Raw genomic sequence first — 20,569 nt, 5'->3', positions numbered from 1 at the left:
ATGGTTTCTCATAACCCCATCTATGTTATAGCCCTCCTCCATGATATGTGCTTAACTCCCACTTTGTTAATGATAACCTCTTATTCATCTCAAACTCACACATAAGAATTGCCATTGAAGTGATTGATCTCTACTATTCTATTTTAGAAAATTGATAATGCACAAAATAAAATTATTCACAAACAAGTCAAATCTCGTACGTGTGTGTGTGTGCGCGTGAGAGAGAGAGAGAGAGAGAGAGAGAGAGAGAGAGAGAGAGAAACTCTTCAAATAAACTTATCTCACGGTCCACACATTTTAGGTATTTTTTGTAACTATATTGCCAATTTTCTTTTTCCCTGGCCCATACAGTTGGGAATGACTATCCAGCTCCTAAAATGCCCCAAATATCTATTATAATATATATAATACATAAAGAATAATGATATCTTGATACATCCTAAGAACTGAATAGCCATTTAGAATAGAGCTTGAATGATTCCTTACGGATGTTATGGTTTCCTAAATATAATTGAAATTTTTTCCAAGACTTTAAGTATCCATCATTTCAAGAAAAGTCATCCATAATTACAAGAAAATGCTAAACTTTGAACGTCATAAAAGTAACGAAGTATTTTCTTTTTATTAGAAATGTTCAGCAAATATCCTATTAAAAATAGTGCATATCCAAATACAAAACGTGCAGATTCGTTTCAGAAAGATGTTCTTTCCCGGTTAACCTAAATATCACGTTCCTCTGGAATATCTCCTTTTAACCCAGAAAAAAATTTAAAAAATCTTCCTCTTTATAACAAGTGTCAGCATTCTATTTATACAGAAATAAAAATATTTATATTGAAAAGATTGACAAAAAGAGTGGATAATATGACTGAATTGGAATAAAAAAAAAAAATTATCTTTCAAAATAAATTTATAAAGTTTATTGTATTTTAATTTTTAATTAATTAATAAATATATAAATGAAAGTTAAATTTATATCCTACAAATTTTCTTATATCTTTTATAGTCTACATTCATTGTATTCTAATTTTTAATTAATTAATAAATACATAAATAAAAGTTAAATTTACACCTTACAAATTTCTTTCTATCTTTAATACCTCTACATTCACTGTATTCTAATTTTTAATTAATTAATAAATACATAAACAGAAGTAACAAATTTCTTTATATCTTTTATACCTGTGCATCCTTGAGTAAGCCTCCCTTTACTTTCTGCCTGAACTCTTGCCTTTACTTAGAAACATGTTCAAATCCATGGCAATAACTGATCCCATTACAGGAAACCCAAAATGTTTTTCAGTTCCAATTGTGCAGGAATTGGCATTACAGGATCCCAATACACTGCCAGAAAAATACTTGGTGCCTGAGGAGAACAGACCATCTGTATCTCTCTCACTAACATATAGAGACAATTCTATCCCTGTAATTGATATGTCAATTCTCCATGAAAACACAAAAGAATTGGAAAAGCTTGCATCAGCAGCCCAAGAATTGGGTTTCTTCCAAGTAAGTCCCATTAAGGGTTCACAGACTCTTGATCCAGATTCCACTTTAGGGTTTTGTTTTCAACTTTCTGATTTGTGATGTTTGTATAAACAGGTAATAAATCATGGGATTCCTGGTTCTCTGATGGGCAGAATGAGAAGTGTAGCTAAGGGCTTCTTTCAACTTCCAATGGAAGAGAAGCTCAAGTATGAAATGAAAAATAATCAAGGGTATGGCCAGGCATTTGTGGTATCTGAAGAACAATCCCTTGACTGGGCTGATATGATGTACTTGTACACCCTTCCTGTTGAATCCAGGGTCTTGAACCAGTGGCCCAAAACTGCAAATTTCAGGTATAGAACAGAGAACATAAACACATTTATTATCATTTAAATGCTTGAAGTTTCCACAGTCTATGATTCTATGATAGTTAAGTGTGATGATTTCTGGATTTGATTGTGTTAGATGTTTTTTTATCAATGTTTTGGATCATGCTCCGTGATTCATCACTCACATTTTTTTCTAGTTCTCATTCTAATGATGGATCATGGAGCATGATCCGAAATGTTGATGGAAAAATGGAGCATGATCTGAAACATTAAGGGAAAAAATCTGATCCACAATATTGATGAAAAAAATCTAACACAATCAAATCCAAAAATCATCAAACTAAACTTATTATCATTTCTAAAGTCTTTCTTATAGATTAGGGAGGAAGAGCTTACACAGTCATTGCTTGTGGTTAATATACCAGTTGTTTATGTGTAGACCTTGTAGATATTCTTATTTAGGGTCATGGAGACTTTCCATGGCCCAAAAGTAAAGCCACCCCATACTTGGTATCAGTGACATTTGATGGTGTAATATTCTTGCATTGCAGGGAGACTCTGCATGAGTATGCTCTTGAGACACAAATACTTGCAAAAAAGCTTCTGACTGTGTTAGCAGAGGGGTTAGGGATAAACCCAGATTGTTTTGTTGAAAGTTTTGGAGAATTTAGTGGGAGTGTAAGGACAAATCACTACCCACCTTGCCCAAGACCAGATTTGGTATTGGGATTAAGTGCTCACTCAGATGGAGCTGGAATTACCATATTGTTGCAGGATGATGAGTGTTCATGGGAAGCTCTTCAAGTTCATAAGGGTGAGGAGTGGATTCCTGTCCCATCAATCCCAGATGCTCTTGTCATTAACATTGGAGATCTTCTTGAGGTACTACCTGCTTCAAATTTATGGTTTAGATTAGTTTATATTGGATTGATATTTTGTTTTCAAAGCAGACTCAAAAAATCACTCAAAATTTATAAATTTAAACTAACATGTATTAGATTGATTGTCCTCTACTTTCAGCCTCCTCATTGCCTACAAATTTATACCATCCAAGATTCGTTTAGACTCCTAAGAATTGCAGATTTTTTAAAAGTTTTTTAAAAAAGTCAGTTTTATAACAAAATAAAATTTATTGTATACAAGTTTTTGGATAAAAAATTGTGTTTATTTTTGCTTTTAACGTTGCTGATCATAATCTATGATCATTTTTAGTTTGTTTTTGTTTTGAATGTCTATGATCATACTTTATGATCTTTCATCAAGAAGAGGAAAAATTTGTAGTCTTTATTTCTTACTGTTGTAATCTTTCTTAACTAGTCTGAAGCTTTCTATTAGTGATTTAGGAATTCTGATGGTACGAGCTAGATTAGTGATAGAGATAATTGAGCAATTTATAAGATAAACTTGATGAATAATAAATTAAGCAAATGAAAGCTTCTACATGTATGTTTTATACTAAATTGGAATATTTCTTAATATTGATTTAAAAAATATTTCAATTTTATTAATTTGTATTATGAAAAGATTTATAGTAATTAATATTTTCAAGAGTTATTATTAATTATGATGTTTTTAAGTTAATTAAAATAAATATTTTTAAATTAATATTAGTATTTATTCTTTAATATTAATATATTTTTTTAAGTTTTCTTCTGAGATATCATTTGTATCAAATAGTTGTTTTGATTGATGAAGTTCACCATAAGGGTTCATACTTGTTAATATTAAAAAAAAAAATTGTATATACTATTTGATTGCTCCAGTAGAAGGGTCAATCAAAAAACGCATACGGTGACAAAGTGACAAAATATTTGCTATTTATGGTGAACTAAAATATTACTAAGCTATGGGTTTATATGGCAATCCAATACATGTATCTCATATACCATCAAGCTTCAAGAATTTATTTTAAGATTTGGTCTTTTCTCCCATGCTAGAATTTGAACTCCTTACCTCAAGTATGAAAGACCAATCCACCCCTTGCACGTGCATAGCTCCAATGACCCATTTAAAAAAAAAAAATTCCCCACTTTGCTTGGTTTTTTATATTGTATTTTATATGTCCCACCATTAAAATTGCAAATGAGATCCAGGGACTAATAGGAAGTGGGATGACCACTTAATAGGTTGCAACACCAAGGTGAAAACCAAACCTAATTATAACATCATCCAATGTTTCCTATAAACTTCTCCTCCATCTTGGGTTGATCAAAGATTCATATGCAATCCTAATAACTTCTATCATTTTAATTGACTCCAAGAGAACCACTACAAACATAGAAAATATTTATATTTATTTGATATTAGTGAACAATTGAAAGGAAAATCTCATCTCACATGACCCTAATGGTGTGGAGTATGATAACAATACTAACTTTGAAAATATTCCTTGATCTAGGATTAAAAATATTAGATAAATTTAAAGCAATTTACCTTTATTTGGTTGTCAACCTCAATGTCATATCCATAGCTAAACTTCTCTAGTTCACAATAAAAATAAGAGCTACTCTATATTTTGAAATTTGAGTGGGAAACGACTTTACTATCTTCACCATTATGTTTCATATACTTTTCATTACTCTTTTCTAGTACTCTTTTTGACTTAGCTTGTGCCAAGGGAATTCACAATTCCAATCATGGTGAAGGCCCATTAGTAATTTGTGGGAGAGAAAAAAAAAATTGATGCCTTTTATCTCCATATGTGTGTATATTTCCATAATAGATCTCTCCTCTAACTATAAATACCATATTTGATAGTGCATTCGTGTTACAATCAGCCTCCCTATAAACATGACTACTACTATATTAAATGAACATTCGATAAGGGGTGAGAAAAGATTTAAGATGTGATATTTTATGGATGGAATCAATATGCATCAATTAATCTTCCTCTATATAATATTTGATAGTGCATTCGTGTTACAATCAGCCTCCCTATAAACATGGCTACTACTATATTAAATGAACATTCGATAAGGGGTGAGAAAAGATTTAAGATATCATATTTTTATGGATGGAATCAATATGCATCAATGAATCTTCCTCTATGTAAAGTTTGATTCAAGTCAAATAAATTACAAGCTTAAAGCCCAAGGAGAATGGATTAGGCTTTTTCCACATTGCTAGTGTTCAATTGAAGTTTTGCACCATAGTACTAACAAGTATGTTTTCTTGGTCTCTAACTATGCACCCACTCTAAAGATCCAAAGGATACCTTTTAATGCCCCATCAAAATCTAGCTTGTGCATACCTTCAAGGAGATGAAACCATTTGAATCTCTCTTAGATTTTATTTTGGATTAGACCCAGTCACCCATAAATGGAGGGGACAAATAGGCCTTTCCATTCCTTCATGACCTCATTGTCCCAACAAGTGAAGGCTATTAAGCATAGTGTTGTCATCGATGTCAAAGGTGCTATTAGTGTTGTCATTGATATCAAGGTACCTAAGAGTTTGTTGAAGCATTAACTACTGATGTTATGATATGCTAAAGCATTTGAAGGAAAGAGTCAAGTATTAGCAAATGGGTATGTGCAGGATCATGAGGGGCCAAAAAGTGGCAATGGGAAAAAAAACTTGTTTTAAACTTTGCGAGACACACTAAATTCCGCTTTGAATTTTTGTATGAGTCGGTCAAAATTTGAATTTAGTTTGGTAATACCAAACCAAAATGGATATCCATTTTTTGACATCATTATTGTGATGTCATGTTTTCCCAAATTGGATATCCATTTTGCTCAACATAAAAAACATACTTTAGTAAAATGGGCATAACTTTTGTGTTTCTTATCGAAATTTAGATCTTTTACAGGCATTGGAAAGGTAATTCAGAGACCTATCAAATGGATCCTATCAAATGGATAAGGTAATTTTATTATATTATAGACCAAAAATTAATTATAATTATTTGAATTTAAATCCTTCATTTTTAAAACTTTAAATACTCACAAATTTTGCATACAAAGTCTCTTTTATTTCCCATCACCTCCTTTATCTATCACTTGTCTATCTATACTTCTATAAATATGTTTTATCTATCTCTTCCTTATCTACTTATCTCACTCCTTTTCTCATCCCATCTAGATATTTTCCAAGTTACATCCATCTCTACATATATCTCCCTCTTTCTATTTCTCACTCTCACTCTCCCACTCTATCCTTATCACTCCTTATTTCTACATCTCTCTTCTCTCTATTTATCTCCCTCCTCTACCTTATCCTGCATGTACCTATTTATTACTCATCTTTATCACCTCCTTTCTCTCCCCATATTGTCCCCTCTATCTCTATATCCATATAGATCTATCTTATATTTATATCTCATTATCTCTAAATCTCACTTATTCACTCCATCTCTCCCTCTATTTGTCCTACTCTCTCTATTACTTTCTATCCACATCTATCTCTATCTCCATCTTCACATCTCTATCTCTTTCCCTACCAATCTCTCTTTCTATATGTCCCTCTATCTTTATATATCTTCCTTTATACATGATTGATCTACCTCTCCCTCTCTTCCTCTATCACCCTCTCTATGTGTCTCTCCCATTCTCTACCTTTATCTCTTTATTTAATCCCTCTCTCTATATCTCCAGCTCTCTCCCTTGATCATATATATATATATATATATATATATATATATATAGTTCTCTCTCCCTCTCTATATATCCTTGTCTGTAATCTCTATTTCTCTCTTTATCACTCTCTTTCACTATCTACATCTCTCTATCTATCGATGTTCCTCTTCCTTTTTGTATCTCTATCTCTTCCTTTTTGTATCTCACTCTCTTTACTCCTCTCTATCCATTTTTCTCTATCTCTTTATATATTTCTATTTGTCTTTACCTCTCTCTTTCTCTATATCTATTCATCTCTCTCTCCTTTTCAATCTCTAGATATGTCTTCCTCTTTATATCCATCCGTGTCCTTCGGTATTTCTCCCTCTATCTTCATTGTCCTTAATTTCTATATCTCTATTTATGTCTCTATCTCTTTTCTAGGTATGTCTATCTCTATCTATCCCTCTCTTTAGCTCTTCATCTTCCTTTACCCTTATATCTCTCCTTATTTGAATCTTTATCTTTATAAATCTCTGTCTCTCCCTCTCTATATATTTATCTCTTCTACCTCTCTTTATCCCTCTCCTCTCTCTTTATTTGTATCTCCATCTCTATCTCTATTTTAATATATTTAAATATCTCTCTCCCTATTGATAATGGATCTTGATTATCTTTCTAATTTATATGTTTTTGTGTTAGCTATATTTGGATCTTAGTTCTTGATGAGGTGTGTGGAGTATATTTCCCCTATGAATATAATTGCTAAGGAGGAAGGGGGAGATAGGGGGAGATATGGGAGAGAGTGATAGAGACTATGAAAGGGAGAGATGGGGAGAGAAGTGGAGAGAGATACAGGGAGAGAAAGAAAAAGATGGGGTAGGGGGAAGAGGGAAGTATCAACAAAGGGAGAGGAAAAGAGAGGCTAGAGAAAGAGGGTTATTTTATGAGAGAGAGAGAGAGAGAGGAATTATCAACAAATGGAGAGGCAAAGAGGGTTATTGGGTGGGAGAGAGAATGAACCCTCCCCCCCCCCCACACACACAGTTGGGGATAATTAGGGCATAGGAGGAGAGGGGAGAGGGGCAAGTATTAACAAAGGGAGAGTAAAAGAGAGGGTTATTGGGTGGAAGAGAGAGAGAGAGAGAGAGAGAGAGAGAAGGGGGAGAGAGGGAGAGAAAGAGGAAGATATAGATAGAGAGACAAAGAGACAAAGAGATATGGTGTCCGAAGGGGTCATATGATGTTCTAACACATGTGTGGCTCCTTAGGACCCCATATGACCCCTAACAACACCATATGACCCCTTAGGACAATATGATGTCCTAAGGGGTCATGTGATGTTCTAACACATGTGTGGCCCCTTAGTACCCCATATGACCCCTAACAACACCATATGACCCCTTAGGACACTATATGACCCCTTTTAACATTCTAGTACACTATATGACCCCTTATGACACCATATGACCCCTTAGGATAATATGATGTCCTAATGGGTCATGTGATGTCTTAATGGGTCATATGGTGTCCTAAGGGGTCATATGGTCTTCTAACATGTGTGGTCCCTTAGGACCCCATATGAGCCCTTAGGACACCATATGACCCCTCGCGACACCATATGACCTTTTAGGACCATATGATTTCCATATGGTGTCCTAAGGGGTCATATGGTTTTCTAACACATGCATGTGCCCTTAGGATCCCATATGACCGCTATTGACATCATATTATCCTAACATCATATGACCCCTTAGGATAATATGATGTCCTAATGGGTCATATGGTGTCCTAAGGGGTCATATTGTGTTCTAACACATGTGGCCCCTTAGGTACCCATATGACCCCTTAGTACACTATATGACCCTCAAGACACCATATGTCAGGCCTTTTAACATCCTAGTACATGACATGACCCCTTATTACAGCATATGACCCTTTAGGACAATATAATGTCCTAATGGTTCATATGGTGTCCTAAGGGGTTATATGGTGTCCTAAGGGGTCATATGGTCTTCTAACACATGTGTGGCCCCTTAGGACCGACTCATATGATCCCTAACGACATAATATGGCTCCTTAGGACACCATATGAACCCTTACGATACCATATGATCCCATAGGACCATATGATACCCATATGGTGTCCTAAGGGATCATATGGTGTTATAACACATGTTTGGCCCCTTAAGACCCCATATGACCCCTTAGGATACCATATGACCCCTTAGGACAATATGATGTCCTAATAGCTCATATGGTGTCCTAAGGGATCATATTATGTTTTAACACATGTGTGGCCCCTTAGGACCCCATATGACCCATAATGACACCATATGATCCCTTAGGACACCATATGACCCCTCAAGGAACCATATGACCCCTTTTAACATCCTAGTACATGACATGACCCCTTAGAACAATATGATGTCCTAATGGGTCATATAGTGTCCTAAGGGGTCATATGGTCTTCTAACACATGTGTGGCCCCTTATGACCCAATATGACCCCTAACAACACCATATGACCCCTTAAGATCATACGATGTCCATATGGTGTCCTAAAGGGTTATATTGTGTTCTAACACATGTGTGGCCCCTTACAACCCCATATGACCCATAACGACACCATACGACCCCTTAGGACACCATATGACCTCTTAGGACACCATATGACCCCTTATAACAATATGATGTCCTAATGGGTCATATGGTGTTCTAATACATTTTTGGCCCCTTAGGACCCCATATGACCCCTAATGACACCATATTACCCCTAAGGACACCATATGACCGCTTAGGACACCATATCATCCCTTAGGACAATATGATGTCCTAAGGGGTCATATGGTGGAAGAGAGGTTAGAGAAAGAGAGGGTTATTGGGTGGAAGATAGAGAGGGGGGGAGGAAGTATCGACAAAGGGAGAGGAAAATAGAGGTTAGAGAAATAGAGGTTTATTGGGTGGGTGAGAGAGAGAGAGAGAGAGAGAGAGAGAGAGAGAGAGAGAGAGAGAGAGAGAGAGAGAGAGAGAGAGAGAGAGAGAGAGAGAGAGAGAGAGATATTAATTAGGGGGAGGGGTAGAGAGGGGTGAGGAAAGTATCAATAAAGGGATAGGGGGAGAGATGTTAAAGAGAGAAAGGGTAATTGGGGGGAGGAGAGAATGAGAGAGAGAGTTGTGAAAATAAGGGGGTAGGAGGATAGGGGGAGAGGGGCAAGTATCAATAGAGAGAAGGAGAGATGGGGAGAGAAGTGAAGAGAGAGATAGAGAGAGGGTAATTATGGGGAAGGGGAGAGGGGGGAGAGGGGGGAGAGGGAAGTATCGAGAGAGAGAGAGAGAGAGAGAGAGAGAGAGAGAGAGAGAGATAATTAAGGAATGGCCTTTCCATTCCTTCATGACCTCATTGTCCCAACAAGTGAAGGCTATTAAGCATAGTGTTGTCATTGATGTCAAAGGTGCTATTAGTGTTGTCATTGATATCAAGGTACCTAAGAGTTTGTTGAAGCATTAACTACTTATGTCATGATATGCTAAAGCATTTGGAGGAAAGAGTCAAGTATTAGCAGATGGGTATGTGCAGGATCATGAGGGGCCAAAAAGTGGCAATGGGATAAAAAACTTGTTTTAAACTTTGCTAGACACACTAAATTCCGCTTTGAATTTTTGTATGAGTCGGTCAAAATTTGAATTTAGTTTGGTAATACCAAACCAAAATGGATATCCATTTTTTGACATCATTATTGTGATGTCATGTTTTCCCAAATTGGATATCCATTTTGCTCAACATAAAAAACATACTTTAGTAAAATGGGCATAACTTTTGTGTTTCTTACCGAAATTTAGATCTTTTACAGGCATTGGAAAGGTAATTCAGAGACCTATCAAATGGATCCTATCAAATGGATAAGGTAATTTTATTATATTATAGACAAAAACTTAATTATAATTATTTGAATTTAAATCCTTCATTTTTAAAACTTTAAATACTCACAAATTTTGCATACAAAGTCTCTTTTATTTCCCATCACCTCCTTTATCTATCACTTGTCTATCTATACTTCTATCAATATGTTTTATCTATCTCTTCCTTATCTACTTATCTCACTCCTTTTCTCATCCCATCTAGATATTTTCCAAGTTACATCCATCTCTACATATATCTCCCTCTTTCTATTTCTCACTCTCACTCTCCCACTCTATCCTTATCACTCCTTATTTCTACATCTCTCTTCTCTCTATTTATCTCCCTCCTCTACCTTATCCTGCATGTACCTATTTATTACTCATCTGTATCACCTCCTTTCTCTCCCCATATTGTCCCCCTCTATCTCTATATCCATATAGATCTATCTTATATTTATATCTCATTATCTCTAAATCTCACTTATTCACTCCATCTCTCCCTCTATTTGTCCTACTCTCTCTATTACTTTCTATCCATATCTATCTCTATCTCCATCTTCACATCTCTATCTCTTTCCCTACCAATCTCTCTTTCTATATGTCCCTCTATCTTTATATATCTTCCTTTATACATGATTGATCTACCTCTCCCTCTCTTCCTCTATCACCCTCTCTATGTGTCTCTCCCTTTCTCTACCTTTATCTCTTTATTTAATCCCTCTCTCTATATCTCCAGCTCTCTCCCTTGATCATATATATATATATATATATATATATATTGTAGCGTCATAAATTGTACGCACTTGCTAAAGCAGTACAATTTAACACCTAGTTTAGCACCCGCCTTGGCGCAGTTGCACTTTGCATGGCATTTCCCCTTTAGCACTTAATTAATCAAATTAATTAGGTCTAAAGGTTCTATTTCACCATTCTCTACATCATAAAGTTGGGCCCTTTCACTAAAGCGCGCCCTTCGCATTTTATTCCTCCAATACATCACTCAATCAAAAACCCTAATTAAGTCCTATTTCGAACTTGGGGGCTTGGTTTCGGGGTCAAAACATCTCGAAATCACTTGTAACTTCGGGATTCTCTCTAAAATCATCATATCTGACGGCCCTGAAAATTTGGTGAAAAGTTGTCGGGACCGTGGCACCCGGAGTGCACACGGTCCCGGACATTTTTCCCAAAATTTTAGGAGCGCGATCCAATCATAAAATAAAGCTTAACCCCAAGAAATTGGCGGGATATTCAATCTCTAGGTCGGCCAAAATACGAATTTATGATCTAGGGTTTCCTACATAAGAGCTCTCTTTCTTCATTTGAAGGGATCGGAATTTTGTTTTCAGGAACTTCATATGCAGCAAAAGAGCAGATCTTTGAAGACTTCAACATCTTACAACATCCTTCAATCAAGCATCTATCAAATTCATTCATCCACTTAGGGCTTGGAAGACATTGAAGAACAATAGGAGATTACCGACTGAAGATTGGCTTGTACTCCTCCCTTGAGGGTTGGGTATGATTTCATGTTGTTTTCATGTCTTTACATAAGCTTCAATACATTATTTATTCATGCTTTAGATCACTTTGCATCTTGATTTAGAGCATTTACGTTATCATTTACAAGCAATTAGGGTTTACTTCCTAGGTTGCTCTAGTTTGCTTTCTTGCATTTTTGGACCTTGCACACACACTAGGTCTGCACACACAATACATTTTACAAAACAACTTGGCTATTCGTGGAGGTGGAAATCACTGAAGTGGGGGTTTGACTAAGGCAAAACCCTATATAGCCGCCCATACACCCTTTTTCAGATATCATTGCAGGTTTCAGGATTCAGACGACGCCGCGGGATACAGATCCGGAGAGAGAAGGTCGAGACAGCACTCTATATCAAATTGCAGAGCAGAAGACTGGGACAGGGGCGCTGGGTGCCCTGGTCCTGCCAGGACAGGGGCGCTGGGCGCCCTGGTCCCTGGGACAGAGGCGCTGGGCGCCCTGGTCCTCCGGACAGACAGCTTCCCGACAGTGTTTCAGAGTGCAGAACAGCAGTTTCTGGTGCAGTTTTCAGGACAGTGGTACCCGCGCCCCCGTCCCGAACATTTTCAGTCCGATTTTGACTCCGGGTACACATCTACATTCTTATTTCATCCTTGTATTTACAACTGTTCATTGTTTAATCTCAATTCTGCAATCTTGTTATTAGTTCATACTTGCATTTTGGGATTAGGGTTTGAACTTGCATTACTTGATTTTACAACTTCAACAAGGAATGGAAATCCTAATAGATATCCCATGGCTCTCTCTTTCACAAAAAGAAGTAGCCAATTGTGCGATATCTCTAGGCTCTTTCGTATTCCGTAATGTGTGTCAAAAGGTAGGATTAGGGCATGATTAACCTAGTCTCGCTTTTTCCCCCACACATTTTGGTGAACCCGACGTGAATCTATCATTTCTTCCTCTTGCATTGCATTTGTTAGATCTAGATCTGGATTTAGTGTGTTTTCATTTCATTTTCATTAAAAAGAAAAGAAAAGAAAAAAAAAGTGTGTTTCTTTGCATTGGGTGTTTAAGTTTTGTGTTTTCATTTCATTTTCACAAGTTCTTGGAAAGGAATATGATCTCATAGAACAACTTAAAGCTACCCCTGCTAAGATATCCCTTTGGGATTTGATTCAAACTTCTTCCGCTCATCATGGAATGTTACAAGATGCCTTGAAAGATTTGAATGTTCCTCCATCGAATACATCTAGTAATATAGCATCTTTGGTTAACTCTGTGATGAATCCTAAAGCTCAAATTGTGTTTACCCAAGATGAGATGCCTACTAGTGAAATCCAACATCAATATGATCCCTTGATGATTGTGGTTATCATGAAAGACACTGCTATAAGGCAAACACTAGTAGATAATGGCTCTGGTCTTAATGTGTGTAGTATTAATCTTTTGCATAAGATGAATGTGGATACATCCTTATTTGAACCGGACTCTCGTCCTATTCAAGGCTTTGATAATGTGGCTAAAACTTCATTAGGTACTATCACCTTACCCATCACAGTGGGAACTGTTACTTTGCCTACACCTATCCATGTTATGTCGAGAAATCTAACGTACAACTTGCTACTGGGGAGACCTTGGATTCACAGTATGCAAGCTGTCCCTTCTACATTGCATAGACAAGTTAAATTTATTTATAACAATAAGACATATACCTTGATAGGTGATACTAATTTTCAAGCTTGTTTGCAAACATCCACTTCTAAGGGGGGTTCTTCTAAGCCGTCCTCATCTAGTGATGAATCTTTAAATAAGATACCTATCGGTGAATCCTTGCTCTCCGATGATCAAAATTCTTTGGATGAGTCTGGAGCTCTTGGAGAAGATTCTTCTCGACTTGAAACTACACATAAGAAGGATTTTGATCCTGGGAAGATTCTCGAAGACGACGATTGGGGATCCCTTGATTTTAATCCTACCTTTGTGGGTGAATATAAGGTTCCTTCTAGAGAAATTAAAGTTGAAAAGAAGGAAGAAGCTAAAAATCATAAAGTTGAAAAGAAAGAATCAACCTTACCTAAATCTATGAGTAATAATTTTGTGGCTGCCTCTCAAACTTCTTCTCCTCACATCTCTAATTATGAAGAGTTTGATTCTTTGTCTTATGAAAAACCACCTTCTCTTCCTGAAATGGCTGATCGTTATGGTCGTGGTTTTCGCATTTTTGCTAAGCATGGGTATCATGGAAAAGGTTGTGGTGCTCATGAACAAGGGATAAGAGTTCCTCTAGAGACTAATTTTCACAATTATGCCTTTGGACTTGGCTTTAATCCCTGCAAACGTACTAAAGCTTCTAAAAGACCATGCATTAGTGTTAATGCTATCTCTACATCTTTATCAATACAACATCCTGAGTATATTGATGGGGATCCTTCGTGTGCCTGTGCTTTGGATGTCTTCCCTACCGACGATGCTTTAGCTGAGTTCTTGGGAGCCTATGACACTCTTCCTCGTTATCATCACAATAGGGGACTCCCTTATTGTTTGAACACTGAAGCCTATTTTGGAAAAGAGATTGATAATGACGAGATTGTGAAAGAATTCCCTCAGTTAAAGGATACTCCTCAACAAAGTAATCTTCTCATAAGTGACACCACTGATGTTAAGATGGATCCTTGCAATAAAGAGAAAGTCATTAAAATTGGGAAATGTTTGGATGAAGAGGAACAGAAACAATATGAAGAACTATTGCATGAATTCCTTGAGATCTTTGCTTGGGCATATTCTGACATGCCTGGTATAGATCCTAAGATCATTACTCATAATATTGTCTTAGTTCCTGATGCTAAGCCTGTGAAACAAAAGATTCGAAAAATGAATCCTAAGGTAGCTTTGCTTGTTAAGGCTGAGATTGAAAAGTTATTGGAGGCTGGATTTATCCGCCCTATTGACTATTCCCCATGGATTTCAAATATTGTCGCTGTGGCTAAACCAGACAACAAAATAAGAATGTGTACTGACTTTCGGGATCTAAATAAGGCTTCTTTGAAAGATGATTTCCCTCTTCCAAACATCGACATGATAGTTGATTCTACGGCAGGACATGCCTTGTTATCCTTCATGGATGGTTTTTCAGGCTACAATCAAATTTTTATTAACCCTCAAGATCAATTCAAAACTGCTTTCACCACTCCTTGGGGTACGTTTTGTTGGATAATGATGCCTTTTGGACTTAAAAACGTCTGTGCAACTTATCAACGAGCGATGACCCTTATCTTTCATGATTATATGCATAAGATTTTAGAGGATTATGTTGATGATATTTTGGCCAAATCCTTTCTTCGCATAGATCATGTTAAAATCCTTCGTCAAATCTTTGAAAGAATTCGTAAATATCACATGCGCTTGAGTCCCCGAAAATGTGTTTTTGGTGTGGATAGTGGAAAACTATTAGGGTTCATAGTTTCGCATCGTGGGATTGAGGTGGATACTAAGAAAATAGATGCTATTGTCAACATGCCACCTCCTAGAAATGTGTCTCAACTTAAAAGCTTACAAGGAAAGATTCAAGCTATTCATAGGTTTGTGTCTCAGCTTGCGGATCGTACCTTTCCTTTTACTCAACTTCTTAAAAAGGATATCACCTTTCAATGGAATGAGGATTGTCAGCAAGCATTTGAAGATTTGAAAGTGTATTTGGCTAGTCCTCCTATTCTTCAACCTGCCGAACCTTCTAAACCCTTCCTTCTGTATACAGCTGCTTCCTCTCATGCTCTCGCAGCATTATTGGCACAACATGATAAAGATGGTAAGGAATGTCTGGTTTATTACATAAGTCGTACCTTACTCAATTATGAGACCCGATATTCTACGATAGAAAGACAATGCTTGGCCGTGGTGTTTGCGACTCAGAAATTGAGACATTATCTTTTAAATTCAGAAGTCCACGTCATGGTAAAGTTTGATCCTTTGAAGCATCTTTTCTCTAAAACTGATTTATCAGGACGTCTAGCTAAGTGGGTTATGATGTTAACTGAGTTTGACCTTAAATTCGTTTCACAAAGAGCAATTAAAGGACAAGCGTTGACCGATCACTTAGTTGAGGCCCCTTCACCTTTCTCCTTCCCTAACCCTGAGTCCTTTCCTGACGACTTCATTCTTTCTATAGAGAAAGATGAAACTTGGGAGTTATACTTTGATGGTTCTAAGTGTCGTACGGGATCGGGGGCAGGTGTTGTTCTGATTTCTCCTACAAAGAAACCCATTCCCTTATCCTATCGTCTAAATTTCCTGTGTACCAATAACATTGTTGAGTATGAGGCTCTTATAGCGGGAATAAAAGCAGCCTTAGCTCTGAACATAAAACACATACATATCTATGGAGATTCGCAATTGATTATAAGACAAGTAACAGAAATATATCAAGCAAAACAAGACAAATTATCACAATATAAAGACCTTGCTATCTCTTTATTACAAAATTTTGATTCTTATACTATGGAACCTGTTCCTCGAAAAGATAATCGACATGCGGATGCAATGGCATGTGTGGCTTCTCTTGTATCTTTAGAGGACCCTGTGGTTGATCTTAAATTTGTTATTCACAACCTTATTTCTCCAGCTATTGTAGACAATTCTAGCTTGGTAACATGTTGTGATTTTATAGACTCAGATGAATGGTACTCGCATATCGTAAGATATTTGACCGATGGTACCTTTCCTGATTCCGCTAATAGGAACACTAGGGCTAGAATCCGCAAGCTGTCTGCTAGGTATATCATTCTTTCTAATATCCTTTACCGAAGGGGTTATGATGGTCTTCTCCTTCGTTGTCTTAACAAGTCGGAAATCCCTGTTGCTCTTGAAGAGGCACATTCAGGTGCTTGTGGGGGGCATTTTGGGGGCAAATCCTTGGTTCATAGATTGCTTTGTATGGGATACTATTGGCAAACTATGCAGAAGGATTCCTTTTCATTTGTTAAAAAATGTCATCAATGTCAACAACACAATAATCTGATTCATGCTCCTGCCCAAGAACTCCGTTCTCAAGTAGCTTCTTGGCCTTTTTCCGCATGGGGTTTGGATCTTATTGGTAAAATCTCTCCTCCTTCATCTCAAGGGCACACCTTCATTATAACCGAAACAGATTACTTTACGAAGTGGGTAGAAGCTATTCCCCTTCGCTCTACCACTGCTGAAGTGATTTGTCAATTTCTTCTAGAAAACATCATTTCTCGGTTCGGGATACCTTCTACTATAATCTCAGATAATGGTACATCATTTAAGAACAAGGACGTGAAGAAATTCCTCGAGAAGTATCATATCAAACATCAATTTTCTACACCATACTATCCTCAGTCAAATGGTCAAGCCGAATCATCTAATAAGATAATTGAACAAATTCTTCGCAAAACCATGAATAAGCATGGTAAGGATTGGAGTAACCAGCTAATCTATGCTCTTTGGGCCTACCGAACGAGTGTACGAATTGCTACGGGAACTACTCCTTATAATCTTGTTTATGGTGCTGACGCTATTATGCCCTTAGAATTAGAGATTCCATCACTTAGGGTTTCTCTCAAAGGTATAGTAGATGGTGACTCTTATAGAGAACAACAACTTCAACAGCTTGAGATGCTTGATGAACAGCGTATAAATGCTCTTGAGCATATTCAAGCGTATCACAAAACTCTACAACGAAGCTATAATGATAGGGTCATTCAACGTTCCTTCTCAGTAGGTGACTTAGTCCTCTATGAGAATCAGTGCAATGTGAATGCCTTACCTACAGAAAAGGGAAAATTTAGTCCTAATTGGCTTGGACCATATATCGTTATTGAGGATTATGGATCAGGTGCTTACAAAATAGCGGATGTAGATGGTACGTCTCTTAAAGAACCTATCAATGCTATGCACTTGCATAGATATTATGCTTAATTCTTCATTCCTTATCTATCTTCTTTTCAATTCTTCAACATTGGATAATATGTTAGTGTTTCTTGATTAAAGCAGAATAGAATCAAATATTATATTGTTTAATCTATATTGCTTCGTTCCTGACAAGCGTGTCTTCTTACTTTATAGTTTGTCTTGAATTCATTTATGTAAATTGTGAAAGATTTACATTCCATTATGCTAGCATATTATACAGTGTCTTTATGTGTTAAGTAGAATCATATCATGTTGTGTTTAAGTTCGGAATTAAATCACATTAGTTATATGATTCTTAGACTTAATGCATATTTATTCCTTATCATCAATGTAGTACTTGATTAAATATTTAATTAAGTCACACATGTATCAATTTAATCATGGAGCATTGAGAAATCAATCACATGGAAATTAAATTCTGAACATACATGTACATTTACCAGATGTATTAGATTTAATCAAAACAAAATATACATTGTTTTAAGCATTAAAGATAACACATTTGAGACAAAAGAGAAGCATGTATATATACATATATATATGTGTGGATCGTATACAAATATAGGTCACTGTACATCCAAAAATGTGGCCTCTCCTACATCATAAAATCATCTCCTATCCCTAGGGCTAGTGGCTGGAGAATGTCGACTGGACGCTCCCTCCTGATCTGGCCGTGAAGGTGGACCCATGGGTGTGTAGCGCGATACAGATCGTGAGTGACTCCGAGAGGAACTCCTGCGATCCCTATCCATAAGGATCGCGCGATAGGTGGTAGCCTCGGTCTGAGCCGCTGCTAGATCTCGCCGCGCCTGCTGGAGGTCTTCTGATAGGACTCTCTCTCTCTGTCGCGCCTACTGGAGGTCCTCTGATAGGACTCTCTCTCTCTCCCTCCATATATCTACCTGTACTTGGAATGGGAAAAATAAATCCTCATGCCGACCCGCGTTCCCCTGAGGCCTATAGGCAATCTGTGAGGAACTGGGGATCTGTGCTATCGTGGAAATATCTGTCATTGCCTGCTGAATCAGGGAATGCCATTCCTGCACATTAGCTGTGGTAGTAGAACAGATTTTTGTTAGTACCATTCTATATCATCAAAACATCAATCAATCAATATAAACCTACTATACCTGGATCTCCCTCGCGCCAGTAGGGATCATGATATGGTAGTATCTGTGCCTGGGAACCACTAGGCTCCCCTCGCTCGAATAATCTATCCACGATGGGTGTAGGCTGGACGGTACTAGGGACAGGCCTCCGTATCGCCTCATGTTCCCCCTGTTGGGGAATAAGAGGTGGATCTAGTGCTATGGTATCATCTCCTGAATGGTGGGGAGCTGCATCCGACTCCTCCTCCTCATCTCTATCCTCCTCCTCGTCATTCTCCTCGTCATCCTCATCCTCGTCCTCATCTGCATCATCACCTGCATCTCCCTCGTCCTCCTCTCTATATGTATCCTCCTCCTCCTCCTCGGCACTGGGCTGATCGCCTGTAGGTGGATCAGGATCTCCCGCCTCCTCATGACCCTCTCCCTCCTCTGGCTCCTCTGACCTAGATCCCTGGTCCTCGTCTTGGTCTCCATGTCTCCATGGGCCTGGATAGCCTGTCGGATGATCTGGTGGAAAGATAGGACCTGGATATGATCTCATAAACCATGAGACGTACCTCCGCTGTGCTCCAAGCTCTGCAGAATAATCAGTGACTACATCCTGATCAGATCCCTCTAAGTCTGTAGTCTCGATGTCATCTATCATCGGTCTCGCTACTGCTCTAGGTCTGGGAAGGACCCGTGAGTGTCGAGTATAGATGGGCATGTCGGCTGGGACACACTGCTCTAGCCCGAACTGCCTCCGTACTCGATCAAAGTAGAAAGGGACTATGATGTGTGCATATCATCCCCGCAGTAGGCGGTTCCTCTGTAGGCATGCTAACTGTCTCTCCATCCCATCCCATTTGTGCATCCGTAGGTAAGGTCTCCACACTGTCACCTCGGCTGTCAGTCTGTCAAAAATCACTCTCCAATATAATAAATCTCCAAATCTCCACTCGCTGGTAAGTGGATAAGCGAACACCCTAGGTCGCTCGCTCGCTGTAATCAGCGGAAAGCCGACGGACCTGGTGCATGTGAAGTGCTCTAAAATCCACACCTGCAGAAGTGTGCATGTCATCAAACTACAACCCTGTCCAAATACGTACTCCTCAAGGTCGTGATAGAGATGCGCAAGCATACTCCGACCCCAAGCATACACTCTCCTATGTCTCTCCATCACTCTGATACACCATGTGAGACCCCCATGCATGTGCGTGCCTCGCCCATTAGGGCAGACAGCTAGTGCTATGATGGCTATCATAAGGTGTCTCAGAAGGGGTACCTCCCCTGTAGGATGTAAGAGCCAGCTGACCATGATGCGACCTCTCATCTCGCTCGGCATGACTCTCCCTATGCAATACACCTGCTCTCTCTGATGATCCTCCACTGACCGATCGGTCACGTATGTAACAGTCGCTCCTCTGATAGGCAGATGAAGTATACGGTACACATCCTCGAGTGTGATTGTCAACTCTCCTACTGGAAGGTGAAAAGTGCATGTGTCAGGATCCCATCGCTCCATCAATGCCATCAGCATCGCAGGATGGAACTGAATGGCCGGCATGAGGATCACATACCATAATCCTACTATCGACAGTGTGTCTCTCTCTGACTGAGTAAGCCGCGGAATCTGATCTCGTAAACTGCGAAGAATATGTCCCGCTGTATGCTCTCTCATGTACGAAAGGCCCTGCAACACAAAAACATAACCGTAATCAGTACTCGATCATCAAAATCACTACTGCAAACTATCAAACATCGTGTGCTAGTC

The 20,569-nt window shown here is 38.1% G+C and overlaps 1 protein-coding gene across 1 annotated transcript in view; it reads left to right on the top strand.

Moving 5' to 3' along the window:
- The first annotated feature begins 1,128 nt into the window (after window positions 1-1,128).
- Window positions 1,129-20,569, top strand: part of LOC131067120 (protein SRG1) — a 31,752-nt gene continuing 12,311 nt past the window's right edge. The window contains exons 1-3 of the mRNA XM_058002051.2: window positions 1,129-1,509; window positions 1,603-1,841; window positions 2,369-2,699. Coding sequence (XP_057858034.2) covers window positions 1,246-1,509; window positions 1,603-1,841; window positions 2,369-2,699 — 834 coding nt within the window. The 5' untranslated portion in view covers window positions 1,129-1,245. The remainder of the gene's footprint in view (window positions 1,510-1,602; window positions 1,842-2,368; window positions 2,700-20,569) is intronic.

Source organism: Cryptomeria japonica, chromosome 7 (genome assembly GCF_030272615.1).
Source record: "Cryptomeria japonica chromosome 7, Sugi_1.0, whole genome shotgun sequence".
In the NCBI taxonomy this organism is placed as follows: Eukaryota; Viridiplantae; Streptophyta; class Pinopsida; order Cupressales; family Cupressaceae; genus Cryptomeria; species Cryptomeria japonica.
This window is presented reverse-complemented; position numbering and strand designations above follow the sequence as displayed.